This window comes from Lithobates pipiens, unplaced genomic scaffold (assembly GCF_037356315.1).
Source record: "Lithobates pipiens isolate NorthernLeopardFrog02 unplaced genomic scaffold, aLitPip1_a1.2 Scaffold_1, whole genome shotgun sequence".
NCBI classification, from domain to species: domain Eukaryota; kingdom Metazoa; phylum Chordata; class Amphibia; order Anura; family Ranidae; genus Lithobates; species Lithobates pipiens.
Genome location: NW_027507685.1, coordinates 149,081,086 through 149,102,478, shown reverse-complemented (window position 1 = coordinate 149,102,478; position 21,393 = coordinate 149,081,086). Strand labels below are relative to the sequence as shown.

General features: G+C 42.7%; 1 protein-coding gene across 2 annotated transcripts in view; it reads right to left on the bottom strand.

Annotated features, from left to right (window-relative positions):
• The window catches only part of LOC143975907 (uncharacterized), a 217,203-nt gene that overhangs the window by 138,157 nt on the left and 57,653 nt on the right, over window positions 1-21,393 (bottom strand). For both annotated transcript variants that reach the window (XM_077478451.1, XM_077478452.1), the window contains exons 7-8: window positions 12,269-12,452; window positions 8,436-8,592 (exon numbers count right to left, since the gene is read on the bottom strand). In XM_077478451.1, coding sequence (XP_077334577.1) covers window positions 8,436-8,592; window positions 12,269-12,452 — 341 coding nt within the window. The remainder of the gene's footprint in view (window positions 1-8,435; window positions 8,593-12,268; window positions 12,453-21,393) is intronic.

The following is a 21,393-nucleotide window of genomic DNA, read 5'->3' as shown; positions in this document are numbered from 1 at the left end:
AAAGGAAGAGGCGCCTCTGGGTGTAGAGATAACATACGCTTTAATTATAAAAACGTATTTAATGCAGGCAACTCACATTTTGGATGTGATGTATGAGCATTCAGTCACTTTAAAGGCTGAGCATGGATGTGGTCATCTGATAGTCTGTCAAGCTGAGGCGTTGTAGCCACTAGCGGCCAGGAAGTGGCACAGACGCTGGCCATGGAGCGCAGTTCAAATCAGAATGAAGTCTGGAGCACAGGCGGAGAGAGTTGACATCATGAGGTGAGTGTGACCGGTTTCGTGAGCGTACAGGCTGAGATCGTTTGACAGCCGCGCTCCTTCATCAAGCAAGTGAGACAACTACAGTGGGGATCACAAGTTTGGGCACCCCAGGTAAAAATATGTATTAATGTGCATAACGAAGCCAAGGAAAGATGGAAAAATCTCCAAATGGCATCAAATTACAGATTAGACATTCTTATAATATGTCAAAAAAGTTAGATTTTATTTCCATCATTTAGACTTTCAAAATTACAGAAAACAAAAAAATGGCGTCTGCAAAAGTTTGCGCACCCTGCAGAATTTATAGCATGCACTGCCCCCTTAGCAAAGCTCAGACCTGCCAGTGTCATGAATTGTTCTCAATCATTGTCTGGGAAGACCAGGTAATGTCAATCTCAAAGGTTTTAAATGGCCAGACTCCTCTGACCCTGCCCCAACAATCAACACCATGGGTTCTTCTAAGCAGTTGTCTAGAAAACGGAAACTGAAAATAGTTGACGCTCACAAAGCTGGAGAAGGCTATAAGAAGATGGCAAAGCGTTTTCAGATGTCAATATCCTCTGTTCAGAATGTAATTAAGAAATGGCAGTCTTCAGGAACAGTGGAAGTTAAAGCAAGATCTGGAAGACCAAGAAAAATATCAGACAGAACAGCTCGCAGGATTGTGAGAAAAGCAATTCAAAACCCATGTTTGACTGCACGATCCATCCAGAAAGATCTGGCAGACACTGGAGTTGTGGTACACTATTCCACTATAAATAGATACTTGTACAAATATGGTCTTCATGGAAGAGTCATCAGAAGAAAACCTCTTTTACGTCCTCACCACAAAAATCTGCGTTTGAACTTTGCAAATGAACATATAGACAAGCCTGAGGCATTTTGGAAGCAAGTTCTGTGGACCGATGAGGTTAAAATATAACTTTTTGGCCGGAATGAGCAAAGGTACGTTTGGAGAAGAGAGGGCACAGAATTTTATGAAAAGAGCCTCTGTCCAACTGTTAAGCATGGGGGTGGATCAATCATGATTTGGGGTTGTATTGCAGCCAGTGGCACAGGGAACATTTCACGAGTAGAAGAAAAAATGGATTCAATAAAATTTCAGCAAATTTTGGATGGTAACTTGATGCCATCTGTGAAAAAGCTGAAGTTAAAGAGAGGATGGCTTCTATAAATGGATAATAATCCTAAACACACCTCAAAATCCACGGCAGATTACATCAAGAGGCGTAAACTGAAGGTTTTGCCATGGCCTTCACAATCTCCTGACCTCAACATTATTGAAAATCTATGGATAGACCTTAAAAGAGCAGTGCGTGACAGACAGCCCAGAAATCTCAAAGAACTGGAACACTTTTGTAAGGAAGAATGGGCAAAGATACCTGAAATAAGAATTGAAAGACTCTTGGCTGGCTACAAAAAGCGTTTACAAGCTGTGATACTTGCCAAAGGGGGTAGTACAAGATATTAACTCTGCAGGGTGCCCACACTTTTGCAGATGCCATTTTTTTTGTTTTCTGTAATTTTGAAAGTGTAAATGATGGAAATAAAATCAAACTTTTTTTTTACATATTATAAGAACGTCTAATCTGTAATTTGATGCCATTTGGAGATTTTTCTATCTTTCCTTGACTTCGTTATGCACATTAATACACATTTTTACCTGGGATGCCCAAACTTTCGATCCCCACTGTACAAAGACTGATATATAGGCCATGCACAGGAGGAGGCACTTAAAATGCAGGTGCAGAGGATTACAAATCTTAGCTGCAAAAAAATAAAAAATAAAATAAATAAAATAATAAAGATGATGATGATAAAAATACAATTGAAAATCAAATATAACAATGATACCGTAAACATTCAAGACTCATGGGTAATTACAGAGAAAGCAATAGATAAATGATATGCACACTATATCATAAATAAATTAAAGTTAAACTGACATGAAATGGAGAAAAGGGAGGGAGAAAAAGGAACATTTACTTGAATTTGTGCAGCCTTACAGTTGGGAACCAACTTATGTCTGGCTCTCACTGAATGTGTGCTCATTGTACACTTCAATTCCACATACTTTTGGATTAATGGTATTGGAACAATTTTTGCTCCTAGACCCATTAATCAATCCATGTCAGGTGGACTTCATTATAAAAGCTACAGAATTCTGCCTGACACACAATTATTTTACATTTGATGATGATTTCTATCAGCAGCTATAGGTACTGCAATGGGGGCCAACTTTGCCCCTTCATACGCAAACCTTGCAATGGGTTTTTGGGAAAATAATCATATTTATAAAGATAACCCTTTTGCAGCCAATTTAGTTTTCTTTGGGAGGTATATTGATGATGTCATTGTCATCTGGGATTGTTCTCCAGACTTGATTCCTCAATTCGTCCAACATTATAACAATACCTATGGATTGTCCTTTACGTTTGTAACCCACCCTTCTACCATGGCTTTTCTAGACTTAGAGTTAAGTCACGATGGTCAACAGATTTGTGCCAAAAACTATACCAAACCTACAGTGGGAAATTCCTATCTGCACTTTAGAAGTTGCCACCATCCGAACTGGATAAAAAAATATCCCAAAAGGTCAGTTTTGCCAGCTTAGGCAAAACTGTACCAAAGAGTCTGACTACATTGAATTGAGTACCCATCTCAAAAATACATTTCTGGATAAACAATACCCTGAAGGCCTGATGAGGCTTATGAATCATACCTTCGGGGAAAACCACAAAAATCTGGCCATGATCCCAAGGTTGGTACTGTGAGATTTGTTACAACCTTTCACTCTAAACACAGAAAGATGGAAGGAATACTATCAAAACATTGGAATATCCTTCAGCAGGATCCCCATTTAAAAATTATTTTACCAGCCCTGCCTTTAAGTTTGGGTGATTGAGCAGATCTCCGGAGCCCCTCCTGCAGCAGAGAGATTTAAAAAGCTCTGTGCACGTGAAATGTACTGGATATATACTCCTAGATGTACTTTCCCATGGTGGCATCAATGAGAGTATTGAAATTTCTACTGTTATCTAATGTGCCCTCTCCTCTTGGAGAGTTTTTTTTTATCCTCACCTCTTCCCCCCAGTTCTATTCCGCCCATAAACTCCCCTCCCCTTTTTAGAGCTTGCAGTAACCTTTGACTATGTGCGCGCGTATGTATATACGCGCGCATGTGCGTAACCAATATATGTGTAGTACAATATGCATTTCTCCTCTTATAAATAGCTATGAAAACATTGTTGTGCATTGTTGTCATGTGGTGCATGCGTGTGTGCGCATGTATATGCATGGGTATGTGAGCGCATATATTGCGTGTGTATATGTGCGCGCATGTGTTTAATGTGCGTTCCTTCTCCCTAAGATTTAAAATAGTAACTAACTCAAGGCGCATGCACATGTTTTTATGTGTATATATATATGCACAGAGCTTTAGATGCATCCACCTCTGTGTAGCCATGCGCCTCGTACATACTTTATAGTTTCTATATGTTCATGTGCATATGTACATATATGTTTATATGTGTACATTTTTTAACTTATATACATATTTATATTTTTGCATCAGTAGTAACTTCTTAATACATCATGATTTTTATACAACTAGTTTTTATTCCTCATGCCAGTTATTTTTATATTGTTCCTTTTTTCTCCCTCCCTTTTCTCCATATAATGTCAGTCTAGCTTTAATTTATGTATGATATAGTATGCATATCATTTATCTATTGCTGTCTCTGTATTTATCCATGAGTCTTGAATGTTTGCAGTATCATTGTTATATTTATTTGATTTTCAATTTTATTTTTACATTCATCATCTTTATTATTTTATTTATTTATTTGCAACTAAGATTTGTAATCCTCTGCACCTGCATTTTAAGTGCCTCCTCCCCCTCCTTCTGTGCATGGCCTATATATATTAGCCTTTTTAGTTGTCCTACTTGCTTGATGAAGGAGTGCGGCTGTCAAACGATCTCAGCCTGTATGCTCACGAAACCAGACGCACCCACCTCATGATGTCATCTCTCCTCGCCGGCGCTCCAGACTTCATTCTGCTTTGAACTGCGCTCCACTGCCGGTGTCTTTGCCACTTCCTGGCCGCTGGCGGCTACAGCGCCTCAGCTTGATGGACTATCAGATGACCACATCCATGCTCAGCTTTTAAAGTGACTGAATGTTCATACATCATATCCAAAATGTGAGTTGCCTGTATTAAATACGTTTTTATTATTAAAGAGTATGTTATCTCTACACCCAGAGGCGCCTCTTCCTTTGCTTTTTTTCACAGACTTTGGAACATGGTTTCTGTCCTTCACTGATGGCAGCCCTGGATATGGAGCTCCTGGTTTTAAATGCTTTCCTTTGTTCTACTGGACAGTAGCTTTTATATTTATAATCATACGGATCTTAACATACTATGCACTCTCATTCATATAATTGGATTTTTTGTTTCAATTGGTGAGAGACTGGTGGACATTGGGAAAAGTCTTTGACCCTGTTTTTGCGCATTTACTTGTGTATTGTAAGTGTCCCCTAAGTTGTCTATCTTTTTGTAAATGTGTTTCATTAAAGAGTCAGATTTTTTTCACTCTACACTGATTTACGGCTAGCGGCTGGGTGGGCTAAAGGGTCTTGAGTTGTGTGGTATCAGACAGAGGAAGCATTTATGGCAGACATAGTCCTGTTGATGACGGAGGTCCATTACATCTGGTTGGCAGCGTGCTTCCTGGCTCTGAACACGTCCTAACCTCCACCTGGATCCAAGATCGGGATAGCAGACTTTGAAAACACCAGCGAAGATATGGATCTGGCATCAGACTTCCCAGGGCTGCTGCGGATTGTTCTTTCAGCATATTTCAGGACTGTGTCTGCGGATGAATACCTGGAGCTCAGATTCGGGTAGGACTCTGGATTAGAGCCCTCCAGGTCGCTGGTATGCAACAGGGCAAGTGCTTTCCAACTCCAGAGCAACAGGCCAGTGAACAATGGGAGTTACAGATGGCATTCCTGGGAGAGCGGCCCCAGCAGCAATGGGTGATTGAGTTGGACAGGCTGGTCCAGCAGGAGATAGAGCTGGACAATTGGTTTCGGGCTCTGCAATGGCACCCAGAGCAGGAATATTTAGGGGAGACAACAGAATGCTCTCCAGAGGGATATGACTTTGGTGGCCCTGGATTTCTGTATGAGAGCCTTACAGATTGTTTTGTGTTTGGCAATGAAGGGAAACCTACCCTTGAGGACCTGCGAGACTACAGAGAGGCTATGCTTGGTCTTGCAGGGGTCTCAGAGCTTAAACCTGATCTGGACTATTTGCTGAGGAAGGAACAGCATCTGGAAAGGGCATACAGAAAACTGCTAGAACACGTTCAGCAGCATGCCAGAGAATCGGCAGTGGAAAATCCATAGATTGCTGTCTGACAACAGGGCGGAGCTCTGCTGACCTCTGCCCAGCACCAAGAGCAGCTTTAGCCTCCCTGAGAGAAGAGCCAGTCGGGCTTTCTCCCACAATATTGACAGAGACATGAGATTTTCTGCCAGCAGCATCTGTGGAATTACCAGAAACTTCTGCAGCTGAAGCGCTGGCAACTGGATAGAAGGTCCAAGACCTCTGCCCCACACCTGCGGCAGTTCCGGAGGCCCAAGGTGAGAAGGTGATGGTCGCTTCCCAGCAGCAGATTAAGATCCAGGGGGAGAAGGGAGAGGAGGTGTTCCTCCTCCCTTCCCAACAGTTGACCAGGGTGGAAGAAGTGATCTTTCCTCCCAGCAAAGATTCATGCACCTGGTAGACAGTACCAGAGACATTTCGTCCCAGCAGCCAGATGAGGGTAAGGGAGATTGAGCAGCCGGCTTCCCTTCCCAGCAGCAGATGGCACCCCAGAATTATGACACCAACCCAGTAGAAGAGCTGGCAACAGAGCAGAGTGCTGCTGGCCTCTGCCCTCAACTAACAGAAGAGGGAGTTCCTGTGGTAGTGGATGGGACTTCGGTCTGCACTGACACAACCTCAGAAAATGGCGCAGCTCTGAGACAGGAGGATGTCAGCCATGCTTTGCAAGCACTGGTGGATTTTCCCCCACCAAAAGTGGATGGGACTTCAGTCTCTACTTGTATGCCCCAGGGATGCTGGGCAGTCAGACCAAATCCCTGACAGCATGATAGAGTGAGCCCAGTCACTGTGTCTTCTCTCCAGCGGCTGAAAGGTCTCCAGGGAGAAGGGCCAGTTCACACCTAGCGGCAGGTATGTTATCTGAGAGAGGCAGAGGTTGGCTGGGTGAGTAATGCTATATTTGGGAAAAATTTTATTTGGGGTACTGTGGGGATACCAGCATTGAGGGACTGGAATTACTGACTAATTTCGGAGTGAACCCATCTGGGGTCTCCTCCTGTGTTAGTCTCCTGCCGAAAGGGGAGATGTGCGACGGGAGTCACTTTGGGTGGGGGGCTTGTGGAACTCAGCTTGCCTTGTAGAGCTCTGGAAACTCTGTGTCCAGCTCCCCCGACCCCTCCTATGTTTAAATCACCCTGTGTCCATTAGGGGCACAGAGTGACCAATAACCCCAATATGATCTGTGCTAGTCAGACTCGCTGTACAGCCACACTGGAATATTGTAGATATGTATATATTGTGTGTTGTCCCATGCTGTTGTGGACTTTGCTGGGATTGTTTGGGGTGTGGTTGTATTCCATTGTTTTATTGTGCCTGTCTGCCTTGGAAGAAAAGTATACTATGGGGGGGGGGGGGGAATACACCCAACAGCTCTACTTGCTGATTGGACAGTTTACCCCGCCCTGAATTCCAAAGGGGAGGGTAATTGTCCCCTGAGTTTTATATCTTTTTGTACATGTGTTTCAATAAAGAGTCTGATGTTTTCCACTCTACACTGACTTGCGGCTAGTGACTGGGTGGGCTAAAGGGTTTTGGATCATGTGGACAGAGGAAGCATTTATGCCGGATATACTCCTGTTGAGGACGGAGGTCCATTACAGCCAGCAATAACCACTTGCCAATCTAGCTATAGCCAAATGACGGCTACATTGCAGTTGTCCAGTTTTGGGAGGATGTGTATTAACATCCTCCCAGAGCTGCGCCTGCTGCGGCATGCTCTGTGTTTGCTGTTTCCTTTGGACACAGCTGTTCACAGATCAGGGTAAAGAGCCAATCAGGGCGACTCTTTACCACATGATCAGCTGTGTCCAATAACAGCTGATCATGATGTAAACACACTTACCGGTTATCGGTATTCTTTTCCTCACGCTGTCACATCTTCAGGAGAGGAGAGATCTGGTAACCAGCTAGTACGAAAGGGATATCTGCACTGATAATCAGGGCACGGATTATCATTGTCCTGATTTTCAGATCAACCCCATTAGTGCTGAAAATCAGTGCCCATCAGTGCCGCCCACCGTGGCACCTATCAGTGCTGCCTATTAGTGGGCATCAGTGAAGCCTCATCAGCGCACATCAGTGAAGGAGAAAAATGACCTGTTTGCAAAGTTTTACGTCATTTTTATTTTTTTATATTTGGTCTTTTTTTTTTTGTTTAGCAAAACATAAAAAAACTGTGGTGATTAAATACTACCAAAAGAAAGCTCTATTTATGATAAAAAAATGATAAAAATGTCATATGGGTACAGTGTTGCATGACTGTGCAATTGTCATTCAAAGTGTGAGAGCGCTGAAAGGTGAAAATTGGCCTGGGCAGGAAGGGGGTATAAGTGCCCGGTAGGCAAGTGGTTAACGTCAAATGACCGGGAACACACCATGGGATCTGCTTTTTCTCGATGATTCGTTTTTCAGCCGCACCATCCCACACATTCTGCCTCCCCTTTGGATCAGTATTTTTCTTGAGTTAGCTTTATATCTGCTCTAAAACCCAATTCCATCAAAAACTGGAAACCCAGCATATGTATCTCTACTCAGCAAATGTACTTTCCTATCCCAGCGCTTACACCAGCCTGGGTCCAACTATAACACACGACACTATTTCCACAAGCATCGGTGCTGCCAATACAGCTCAGTGAAGTCTATGAAGAGAGACAATATAGTTCCACTTGGCCTGCAGCAAGAGAAGCCTGGTACATTTGTAACTCTAAAACTTGCCTAGAGTCTATGTGTTCATACATATATTAATGAGACTTGTGTGTTTCATCTCAGTACAAAGTCACCTTCATTGGAACGTCTCTATCCTTTTTCTGTGCCTCCGCATCCATCTTCATCCTATCTTGGCTGATACTGCTGCTTTCGTTTTCTCTCATTATAACCTGGCGGGGACTAGTGGCACCATGCGGGTTTGATTTTCCGTGAGATGCAACTTTTTCTCGTCTAAAAAGAAACACAAGACGGGAGCTGAGTCTGAAAGCTGAATTTATGTGTGGAAACAGATCATGGATAAGCCAAATCCCCCTGTATCATGAATCACATTACTGGGCTATATTCCACTGTGGAAAATGACACAGAAAGCCATTGACACAATGTAGCCGTTTTCTGCAGGAGCTGATTAAAGCCTTCATATTGAGCTTATTATTAGCCATCCTTGGCGCTAAGGAAGAATTTAGTTATCTTCAGATAATCCAGTCTGAAAGCTTCTTAAAGCTGGGAGCTGGGAGAGAAGACTATGGAGATCCTACCTCAAACATGTTTCATATATGAGGTCATAGGAGTGTTTTTGTAGAGAGCTAGAAGGGAAATCCTGCCTCTTGAGACTGTGCAGGTTGAATGAAGCATTGCTTAATAAAAATGGTATGAGCTTTAAAATGTCTGCTTGCACAAAGTAATATTTCATTTCTAGGGTGAGCACAGTGGACTGAGTCATCTGCTGGCTTTGTGTCCCTTGGGGAGTCATTTGCCGGCCAGAGTCCCAGCTCTGTGCTCTGTCCCATTCCTTCTACAATTTGAGTTTCACAATTATTACATTATTGGTAATAAAAAAGAAACTTGTATAGACAGAAGCATCTGGGATATCATTGCTGATCATTTGAAAAAAGCTAGTTGCCAGGCTGTCTCCGGCTTAAACACTTTGAGACGTGCCTCTGGAACAAACATGGAATGGGTGGCTGTAAATCAGAATACTGATCTGCATATTTGTTCCAGGTCAGTGGTTTACAATTTATTTAAGCCATGGACAGGAGGGTGGCGAAATTTAAAGGAACCGATCCCTCCATGTAGCCGCTAAATGCCCGTTTCTCCTCCTCTCTCTCTCCCCTCTCTCCCCTATCCAATCAATGACTGCAGGAAGGAAATGGAGGGCATCAGTTTCTCCACATGCCACTCCCACCACCTCCCTTTCCTTGTCTTGCTGCCTCCAAGCCCCTGTGTGCCCCCCTGCCACCACCCCCCCCCCCCCCCCCCCCCACACACACACACACACAGCTGCCGGCTGTTGCTGGGAATCTGTCCGCATGAAGAGTGTGGAAGGGGCCGGTAAATGTATCATTTACCAGCCCCTTCCTTGTATTAATGAACTGAGTCAGCAATTGGTACCGATCACTGACTCTCTTTTAGATCTTGTTTTTTTTATTGTTTTGTTTCTACACATTCACAGCTGAGGGACAGTAAACTTTGTTTACTATCCCTCAGTTTATGAATGAACTGGAAGCTCTTTATAGAGCTGTTCCTTTTCATTCTATGAAAGGGATTGATGAATTTGCCCTCAGTCCCTTTCTCAAAAGTGAGACATCAGTCCAGACCCCTTATATTTAACCAAAGCACCTTACAGGGGCCCTAAAAAATGCAACAAAAAAAAAAAATTGTAAAAAAGAAAACGACAAAACTAAAAACCTACTGACACCATTTGCGGAACTATCAGGATTGCACAGGATGTACTTGTGACTAGGCTCTGGCATCTTGCCTCTTGGGGGGACCCCAGGATGGCAGTAGGGTGGCCCGCTGCAGGACCGTAAAAAAAGGATCCCATGATGGGAGTAAAGAGACCCGGCATCAGTGGGAAGGGCCCCGGTCAGGGGCCAGGGGGGCCCTTCATGGTTTCTTGCATCATGGCCCTGAAGGTTTTAGTTAAACCTCTGTCCTGTGTCATTCACAGAGGCTGAAACATAGCTTCTATAAATGGCAGTGCTGACAGGAAAGGGCGAGCAAAGTCGAGTCAAGGGGAAGGACAGAGGATAATTTCTGATAAAAGAAGGAAAATCATACTAAAACTGCCCATACGTTACACAATTTTCTTGTACAATTTTCGTTTAGACTTACCAAAACCATATAATATAAGGTCAAACCTAAACACTTGTAGTTTGTGAGAAAGAGAGAACCAGGTCGGGCTAGAGTTAAACTGCGCACCTCATCCCAATTATGTCAGATAGAAAAAGGAAGAAATGGGTGGGATTATGACGGTGCTTTTAGAATGAAGAGATTATTTAATGTAAAAATAGAAAAAGATTTTATTAATTGTAGTAATAAAAAGCAAGAGGAAATGAGATCAAAATTTTGAAATCACAATTGACAATATTGATATATTCAAATACATTACAAATAATCACAGTCCGTCAATTAATTCAAATAAAAGAATTCTTGGCTATTCTGATGAAATCCCGACATGTTTCGCCTGCACTGAGGCTTCTTCAGGGGAGCCAATAATTGACAAGAGATATTTTAAAATAAGAGAAGGAGAAATTCACAATCTCCAGCCGAAAGTCCCGCCCACTACGATGCAATGAAGACCCCTTAGAAGCATGGAGAGCAGACCAGTCCCGGAATCCCCAGAAGGTGGCTAAATAATATAGTGTTGTGTATATCTCAGCGAGGGAGCTATTGAAAACAAATACGCATGTTCCCAAAGGAGTGTGGTGTCAAGGTTTCGACCATGCGCAGAAAAAAAGCAGTGTTACGCTGGGTTCAATGTAAGCTCACACTGATTGAAGATTTAGATAGTGGACTACAATACACGAATAAGTTAGCCGACATATGTGGAACCTTCACGAAGGAATGTGCACGCTGTGTGGTCTGACAGGACTGACGTCAGTCCTGTCAGACCACACAGCGTGCACTTTCCTTCGTGAAGGTTCCACATATGTCGGCTAACTTATTCGTGTATTGTAGTCCACTATCTAAATCTTCAATCAGTGTGAGCTTACATTGAACCCAGCGTAACACTGCTTTTTTTCTGCGCATGGTCGAAACCTTGACACCACACTCCTTTGGGAACATGCGTATTTGTTTTCAATAGCTCCCTCGCTGAGATATACACAACACTATATTATTTAGCCACCTTCTGGGGATTCCGGGACTGGTCTGCTCTCCATGCTTCTAAGGGGTCTTCATTGCATCGTAGTGGGCGGGACTTTCGGCTGGAGATTGTGAATTTCTCCTTCTCTTATTTTAAAATATCTCTTGTCAATTATTGGCTCCCCTGAAGAAGCCTCAGTGCAGGCGAAACATGTCGGGATTCCATCAGAATAGCCAAGAATTCTTTTATTTGAATTAATTGACGGACTGTGATTATTTGTAATGTATTTGAATATATCAATATTGTCAATTGTGATTTCAAAATTTTGATCTCATTTCCTCTTGCTTTTTATTACTACAATTAATAAAATCTTTTTCTATTTTTACATTAAATAATCTCTTCATTCTTAAAGCACCGTCATAATCCCACCCATTTCTTCCTTTTTCTATCTGACTTGTAGTTTGTATGCAATCAAGCTAGCCCTTGCACCACATAGTTGAAGGTAAATCTATAGGAAATTGTACAAGAAAATTGTATAATGTATGTCCAGCTTTAAACTGGTCAAAGATGGTTTAAATCTCGGCCCATAGTTGAATGAAAGAAAATCATATTATCTATGGCCAGCCTAACTGTAAGTTATGTCCCTTGTGCTGATTTTTATGTTTTTGATTTTTACGAAACAGGCTTTAAGCATAGGAATCATGTCCATGGCAACAACACGTAGTAATGACAATTCCTACACACATTAGAATGTCAAAAAATGACAATGAAACCAATAAGAACAGACTATGCCCAATATTCTGTGCTGTAAATCGACCTTACCTATCAAGTTCTACTGAAGCATCCGAGCACTGATCCATCTTCATAGATTTGGAATGCTGTGAACTAGAATCAGAATAATCCCTCTCTGATTGGTAAGTGTCATTCATCATCCTGGTGTCAGGGCTCATTTTCATCTTCACTTGAAGGCTCTTCTTCACTTTGCTGTAGAAGGAGACCTCTCCACCTTATGGAAGACATTGCAGACATGTTATATCTGTCATCTGGGACTCTTTGCTTCATAAATATTCCAATTCAGAATTCCACCATCCCAGAGATAACAAGAAATAAAATAAAAGGAACACTTCATCAAATTTGTATACTTGTATAAAAAAAGCCTACCTACGAGACATGTCATACCCAGATGAAATAAATACTGAACTAGGGAGAATAACACAGTAAGCCCTTGTACACACGGTCGGAGATTCCGACAACCAAATCCGTCGGAGTAATTCCGACGGATTAATTCCGGAAGAGGTCCGGAAGTGATGTTGCATACACACGGTCGGACTAAGTTGTCGGAAAATCCGATTGTACATAACGTGATGACGTTATTCCGTTAAGATGGGACTACGTTCAGGCTAGTAGCCAATAGCTTTGGTCTAGGAATTTGATCTGAGCATGCGTGGCACTTTGTCCGTCGGAGTAGGCTACACATGATCGGAGTATGTCCGATCGGAGCATTTTGTCTGAAAATTTTACTGGCAAGTTGGAAAAGTTGGTCCATCAGACATTCCGACGGAAACAGTCCGATGCAGACCACACACAGTCGGAATATCCAACAAGACGGTTCGATAGGAAACATTCCGTCGGAATCTCCGACCGTGTGTACAATGGCTAGGGGTTGCATTGGTCACATGCAACTCAACCACTAACAAAAGACACGGGCCCTTCAGAGATAGAGGCAAGCAGATGTCTTACTTTATTTTGTAGATAATTAGTGTCGTGTCGCATGTATACAGTAATTTCCAACCATGGTTATGGCTTGTCATGGACGAATCAAAATTCAGCCAGTTCAACAGGAAATGGACAAATTGCGATTCATTTATGGGCAGGACGGTTGTACTGAAGTCGATCTATTGATCGACTTCAGTACAACCAGCCTATTGGTTTTTTTTTTTTTCATTTGATCACTGCTGGTAGGTATAACTGCCAGAATTGATGACTGTATTATTTTTCCCCTGTCAGAACACAATAGCCCAGCAGGAAGGATTCCCCCATCAACTGTGTTGATGGGGGAATCAAGCGACTTTCTTTCCTTTTAACCCGTAGCTGAAGGAAAAATAATGCATAATCCATAATATGGTTTGGCAAATCGAGTGCAGTGGCATAAGCAATAGCAGTCCACATATCTGCTAGGGTGCCTGGGTTAGGAAGGGGCTTCATTAGGGAGGCTGTTAACAAAATCTAAACTATGAAGTGTTCAGTAGAAAAGGGTGGAAGTCAGTCCCTAACATTCTAATGCTGCGTACACACGACCGGACTTTTCGACGGACTTGGTCCAGCGGACTGAATCCGATGAACAATTCGATCGCGTGTGGGCTCCAGCAGACTTTTTCTTCCCAAAAGTCCAGCGGACCTAGAAATAAAACTTACTTCAAATCTTTCCGACGGACTTGAGTCCAGTCGAAAAAAAACGGTCGTCTGTGTGCTAGTCCGATGGACTAAAACCGATGCTAGGGAAGCTATTGGCTATGAACTTCTTTATTCTACGTCATAAGAAATGTAGATTTATTGCCCTCTGAACTTCTGCTTCACACTGAAATAAAACCTGAATGACTAATGCAGTCCAAAATCCCAGAGTATCTCCACAGCTAAAACATTTTAAGACAGCTGAAGTTTGTAGTACTAGAACAAAGTTTAAAGAAGTCTGTATTTTGGTTATAAATTATTTATGTTCAAGGGTAGGGATGAGCCGAACACCCCCCGGTTTGGTTCGCATCCAGAACATGCGAACAGACCGAAAGTTTGAGCGAACTCTCGAACACCATTAAAGTCTATGGGACTCGAGCATGAGAAATCAAAACTGCAAATTTTAAAGGCTAATATGCAAGTTATTGTCCTAAAAAGGATTTGGGGACCCAGGTCCCGCCCCAGGGGACATGTATTAATGCAAAAAAAGTTTTAAAAACTGCGTTTTTTTCGGGAGCAATGATTTTAATGATGCTTAAAGTGAAAAAATAAAAGTGAAATATTCCTTTAAATATCGTACCTGGGGGGTGTCTATAGTATGCCTGTAAAGTGGCCCATTTTTTCCCATGTTTAGAACAGTCCCTGCACAAAATGACATTTCTAAAGGAATAAAAGTCATTTAAAACTGCCTGCAGCTGTAATGTAATGTCGGGTCCCGGCAATATGAATAAACATTTTTGAGAAAAACGCCATGGGTAACCCCCCAGTCCATTACCAGGCCCTTTGGGTCTTGTATGGATATTAAGGGTAACCCCGCACCCAAATTAAAAAAAGAAAAGGCGTGGGCCCCCCAGGCTCTATATATTCTGCTGAACAGCAGTATACAGGAGGTCCCAAGAAAGACAGGGACTGTAGGTTTGTACTTAACCACTTCAGCCCTGGACCATTTTGCTGGCTTAAGACCAGACCACTTTTTGCGATTCGGCACTGCGCCGCTTTAACTGATAATTGCGCGTTCGTGCGACATGGCTCCCAAACAAAATGTACGTCCTTTTTTTCCCACAAATAGAGCTTTCTTTTGGTGGTATTTGATCACCCGTGCGGTTTTTATTTTTTGCGCTATAAACAAAAATAGAGCGACAATTTTGAAAAAAACGCATTATTTTTTACTTTTTGTTATAATAAATATCCCCCAAAAATATATTAAAAAAAACATTTTTTTCCCTCAGTTTAGGCCGATACGTATTCTTCTACATATATTTGGTAAAAAAAAATTGCAATAAGCGATTATTGATTGGTTTGCGCAAAAGTTAAAGCGTTTACAAAATAGGGGATAGTTTTATGGCATTTTTATTAATATATTTTTTTTACTAGTAATGGCGGCGATCAGCGATTTTTATTGTGACTGCGACATTATGGCAGACACGTACAGATTCATCTTTTTATATCAGTACAGACTCATCTTTTTATATGCTGATAACCCAGACATGTTGCAAGCAGAAAAGATAGAACAGAAAGCAGAGATAGGAAGAAGGTGTAGAAAGGAGCTGTTGCTGTATATCTCTCTTTAAAAAAAAATAATAAATGTGGTGACCCCGCCCCCTTACGATGTCACAGTCCCGGAGGATGCTGGGACTGTCTCCATGTGACATCAACCCATGTGACATCAACCTAAGACCCCGCCCCTTGTCCCTATATAAGTCGCCGCGCGCCTGGTCCCCGTCATTGTGAGCAGAGGACTCAGCGAGGCAACATCTGAAGAAGAAGAAGAAGAGAAGAACAGAAGAACGGAAGGCGGCGGCGGCGACAGAAGACCGGGCCACCGCCTGTAAAAGAGCTAGAAGAAGGCGCGGTGGCCCGGTAGAAGAACCGAAGAGGGGGACAAGACCCCCGAAGTCGGAAAAAGAGGCCAGCGGCGAGGAAGAAAGCCGGGCTCCTCCGCTAGCAAAAGAGCTACAAGAAGATAGCGGAGGAGTCCGGCGAGAAGACCCCCGAAGACGGAAGACCCCGGAGCTGTGCAATAAACTATTTTATTTTGTGTATTTTTGTACTTTATTTTACAGGTCAATGGGTAGGGGTACATTGTACCCCATACTCATTCACATAGGGTGGGGGGCCGGTATCCGGGGGCCTCCTTATTAAAGGGGGCTCCCGGATTCCGATAAGCCCCCCGCCCGCAGACCCCGACAACCAACGGCCAGGGTTGTCGGGAAGAGGCCCTTGTCATCATCAACATGGGGACAAGGTGCTTTGGGGTGGGGGGGCCACGCGGCCCCCCCTTCCCCAAGGCACCCCCCATGTTGAGGGCACGCGGCCTGGTACGGCTCAGGAGGGGGGACGCTCGCTCGTCCCCCCTTTCCTGGCCGTCCGGGTAGCGTGCTCGGACAAGGGTCTGATTTTTTTCGGCGTTGGGGTTCCCCTTTAAGTCCATACCAGGCGGCGGGGCCAGCGACGTCTCCTTCGCGGGCCCCACCTACCTGGAGACCCGTTCGAAATGAGCGGACTTTTCTCCGGACGGGAAAAGTCCGCTCATTTCAAAAGTACGGCGGACTGGCATACACACGGCCGGATTGTCCGCCGAAATGCAAGTCCGGCGGGAAGATTGGAGTGCAAAACTACTTTCTAAGGGTCAAAAAAGTATGCCGGAGGCTACACACGGGGGGATTGTCTGGCGGACTTGAGTTTGCCGGACTTTTCCACCCGCTTGTTTGAATGTGTGTATGCGGCATAAGGACTGTTTCCACAAAGGTTACAATCCTTCAGTGCAGAGCTAATTTCTAACAATGCACTGAATGCTCTTAATGCGAAACTATCCCGCTACGCTGCCAGCCGATATGTGACGAACGCGGGTGTCAGATCCCTGCCCTCCGCGCTAACTGGCAACAAAGGACCGGCCAACCTCACACCACGCTGTCACTTACGTAACAATGCCACACTCAGCTGCACCCAGCACAAAGATTTTCCAGCTTGCGGGACCACAATCTAGGTGCGGGCAGCCTGAGAGAGATTGTCACTGGGCTAATTACACAATTAACCCTTTAACTGCCACCACCCCCGTTAAAAGACAGCGCCGGGGGGACTCGTAATTTTAGCAATACCAATTATAAGTTTAGAATAAGCGCCTTCAACATACACTGCCACCACAGACAGGTCTGCTCAGTGCCTTACTCTACCACAGTAGCGCCCTTTTAAGAGACAGGTTCGTTTATAGTTTGCATCAAGAGCTTTAAAGACAAGGTTAACACTTTTCAACATAAGGGTTTATTATGAAAAGGTCAAGGTTGGTGCAAATAAAACATTTACAGAAAAAGGATGTTTCAAAAAATAAAGACAATATACAGCCACAAAGAAATAAGGTAGAATTGAGAAGGAAGAATACTTGCAATTAATGTCCGAGGGTTGATCAGAGTTCGATCGATGAGCAAAGGTAATCGGTTCTCAAACTTGGCAGATGTTCTTGCTTGGATGGTAAAAGGAGAACTGCCCATTGCCTTTGACTCTCCTCTTTTCTGTCAAATCAAAGGGGGTGTTGACAGCGACCAGTGACCAATCGTCTGGTCATCTTGTTTAGGGGTTGGTTGCTGGGAGGTGTCTACACTCATGACCCTGTCCCAGGTACACTTCGTGATACATATTCATATCTCTGCCTCTCTACTGTTTATACACTGCAGATATCCATTTTAGTGATCAGCATGATATTTGCTTCAAAACAAATCCACACATGACAGGTTTCCCATTTCAGGGTTACCTAGGAGGAGTAAGGGGTCCCAGTGGCTTCCCATATGACCTGACATAGGGTTGTCTGGACTTGAAATGTTAGAAATTATCTGAGGAAACCAAATATGTCCATATTATGGCTATGCTATGATTACTTTGGAAGTTATAAAAATGTTGAAGTTTCAAAACTTTACTAATCTGTCTGCACTCTGTGGTTGGAAGTATTTACGACGGGTATCTGTTGGTTCTCTGAATGGAGAGGGTGACAGTTTTACGACAGGCCTGGATATCTTGCCAGGCAACTTGAGCCTTGTTTATTGACCTAGCCTGGTTCTGCTTCCTCTGCCGAGATAACCTTTCTTTCCTTTTGAAAATTTTAAAAGCTTTGGATTCCTAAGACAGGGAGGGGGAGTTCAGATTTATCTAAGGTCATGGCTGCTTTCCAAACAACACGGAAACTGGTTACAATATCTCCTGTCTCGGACGTGATATCATTACACATACTGTGCAAGCTCTGGCCAGTGATCCATCCTCAAGACTCAGTAACCCAGAGGATTTTCGGTTGGAAAGGTCTCCAAGTCTGATCTTGCCCCTAGGTATTCCTGCACCATGTAATTCAGATGCTGGCAATGGTTGCTGGAACCGATCAGACCTTGGGGCTGTGGACTAAAAAATTGTCTGAATGCATCTGTCAGACGGCCACCTTCTCCACTGCTCCTTCTGTGACTGACCGAAGCCTCAGCAACACGTTGTCCAGGACCAGGAATTTGTAACCTCCCAGGCTCTGGAAATGCGTTGGACAAACCTTTCTGCAAGGCCTCCCGAAGATGTTTCATCCTCTGCGACGGCTGGATAAGTTCCGCAACCTTACCATTGTAATGTGGATCAAGGAGGGTTGCCAGCCAGTACAGATCCCTCTCCTTGACACCACAAATCTGAGGATCCTTTTGCAGGCTTTGCAGGATCAGGGAGGCAATGCAGCATAGGTTTGCTGAGGCATTCGGTCCGGAGTCCTCGGGGTCACTAAGGACGACCTGATCCGCAGCCACTTCCTATATTAATATTACATTATTAACATCATAAAAATATTTGACGATTATTTACTTTTACTATTACCCCACAGGGCCCGCCTACTACAATAAAACCTATAAAGCTCTCTATATATTGAAATTGGCCCAAGCAAGTACTTATTTAAGACACATATAGAATAATTCCCGATAAATCCCCAATGCTACATGTGTGTGTACAGATGTGGGCATGTATACATACCTCTCACAATATATATACTTTTTTAACACACATTTTTTATATGCATCTTTTTTATGCATTTCTTTACACTTCTTCTTATGAACTGTGTTTTTTATATGTACTCTCTATGTATACATACAGAGTCGTACTTTAATATATTTATTATACATATTTTTTAGGAGTGATGTGTTTTTAATGTATATATGTGAGTGGGCATACATGTGCCATATGTGTGGGTATGTATATATGTATATGTGTATATACATTCTTTAGCCTTCCCTTTATATGTATACACAATGATTTCTTTTTATTAATATTAACATGATGATATATATATATATATATATATATATATATATATATATATATATATATATATATATACAGTGGTGTGAAAAAGTGTTTGCCCCCTTCCTCATTTCCTGTTCCTTTGCATGTTTGTCACACTTAAGTGTTTCGGAACATCAAACCAATTTAAACAATAGTCAAGGACAACACAAGTAAACACAAAATGCAATTTGTAAATGAAGGTGTTTATTATTAAAGGTGAAAAAAAATCCAAACCATCATGGCCCTGTGTGAAAAAGTGATTGCCCTCCTTGTTAAAACATACTATAACTGTGGTTGTCCACACCTGAGTTCAATTTCTCTAGCCACACCCAGGCCTGATTATTGCCACACCTGTTCACAATCAAGGCATCACTTAAATAGGAGCTGCTTGACACAGTAAGGTCCACCAGAAGATCCTTAAAAGCTACACATCATGCCGAGACCCAAAGAAATTCAGGAACAATTGAGAAAGAAAGTAATTGAGATCTATCAGTCTGGAAAGGGTTATAAAGCCATTTCCAAAGCTTTGGGAATCCAGCGAACCACAGTGAGAGCCATTATCCACAAATGGCAAAGACATGGAACAGTGGTGAACCTTCCCAGGAGTGGCCGGCCGCCCAAAATTACCCCAAGAGCGCAGCGACGACTCATCCAAGAGGTCACAAAAGACCCCACAACAACGTCCAAGGAACTGCAGGCCTCACTTGCCTCAGTTAAGGTCAGCGTTCATGCCTCCACCATCAGGAAAAGACTGGGCAAAAATGGCCTGCATGGCAGAGTTCCAAGGAGAAAACCACTGCTGAGCAAAAAGAACATCAAAGCTCGTCTCAATTTCTCCACAACACATCTTGATGATCCCCAAGACTTTTGGGACAACATTTTGTGGACCGATGAGACAAAAGTGGAACTCTTTGGAAGGTGTGTGTCCAAGTATATCTGGCGTAGAAGGAGCACTGCATTTCATAAAAAGAACATTATACCAACAGTAAAATATGGTGGTGGTAGTGTGATGGTCTGGGGCTGTTTTGCTGCTTCAGGACCTGGAAGACTTGCCGTGATAAAAGGAACTATGAATTCTGCTGTCTACCAAGAGATCCTGAAGGAGAATGTCCGACCATCTGTTCGTGTACTCAAGCTGAAACGAACTTGGGTTCTGCAGCAGGACAATGATCCTAAACACACCAGCAAGTCCACCACCGAATGGCTGAAGAAAAACAAAATGAAGACTTTGGAGTGGCCTAGCCAAAGTCCTGACCTGAATCCTATTGAGATGTTGTGGTATGACCTTAAAAAGGCCGTTCATGCTCGAAAACCCTCTAATGTAACTGAATTAGGACAATTCTGCAAAGATGAGTGGGCCAAAATTCCTCCAGGACGCTGTAAAAGCCTCATTGCACGTTATCGCAAACGCTTGGTTGCAGTTGTTGCTGCTAAGGGTGGCCCAACCAGTAATTAGGTTTAGGGGGCAATCACTTTTTCACACAGGGCCATGATGGTTTGGATTTTTTTTCACCTTTAATAATAAACACCTTCATTTACAAATTGCATTTTCTGTTTACTTGTGTTGTCCTTGACTATTGTTTAAATTGGTTTGATGTTCCGAAACACTTAAGTGTGACAAACATGCAAAGGAACAGGAAATGAGGAAGGGGGCAAACATTTTTTCACACCACTGTATATATATATATATATATATATACTTATTATATATTTTATACAATTTTTTTATATATATATTTTTTATATATATATTTTTTTTTATATATATTTTTCTTTTACATATATATCCCCCTGTTTTATACACATATCATTTTTTTATCAATTTTTTAGCATTTTTTTACCATAATATTTTTTTTATAATGAATTTACATTTTTTAATTTTCTTTTTTGCATTTATAAATTTTTTATCTATTAATTAATTTTCTATAAACCTTTTACTAATTTTCCACTCTCTTTGTGTATATAAACACATACATTGTCCTCTTATGCCGCGTACACACGATCAAACAATCCGGTGGAAAAGTGAAGCAAACTCAAGTCCGCCAGACAGTCCGCCCGTGTGTAGCCTCCGGCGGACTTTTTTTACCCAGGAGTACGGCGGACTTAGAAAGTAGTTTTGCACTCCAATCTTACCGCCAGACTCGCATTTTCGGCGGACAATCCGGCCGTGCGTGTGCCAGTCCGCCGTACTTTTGAAATGA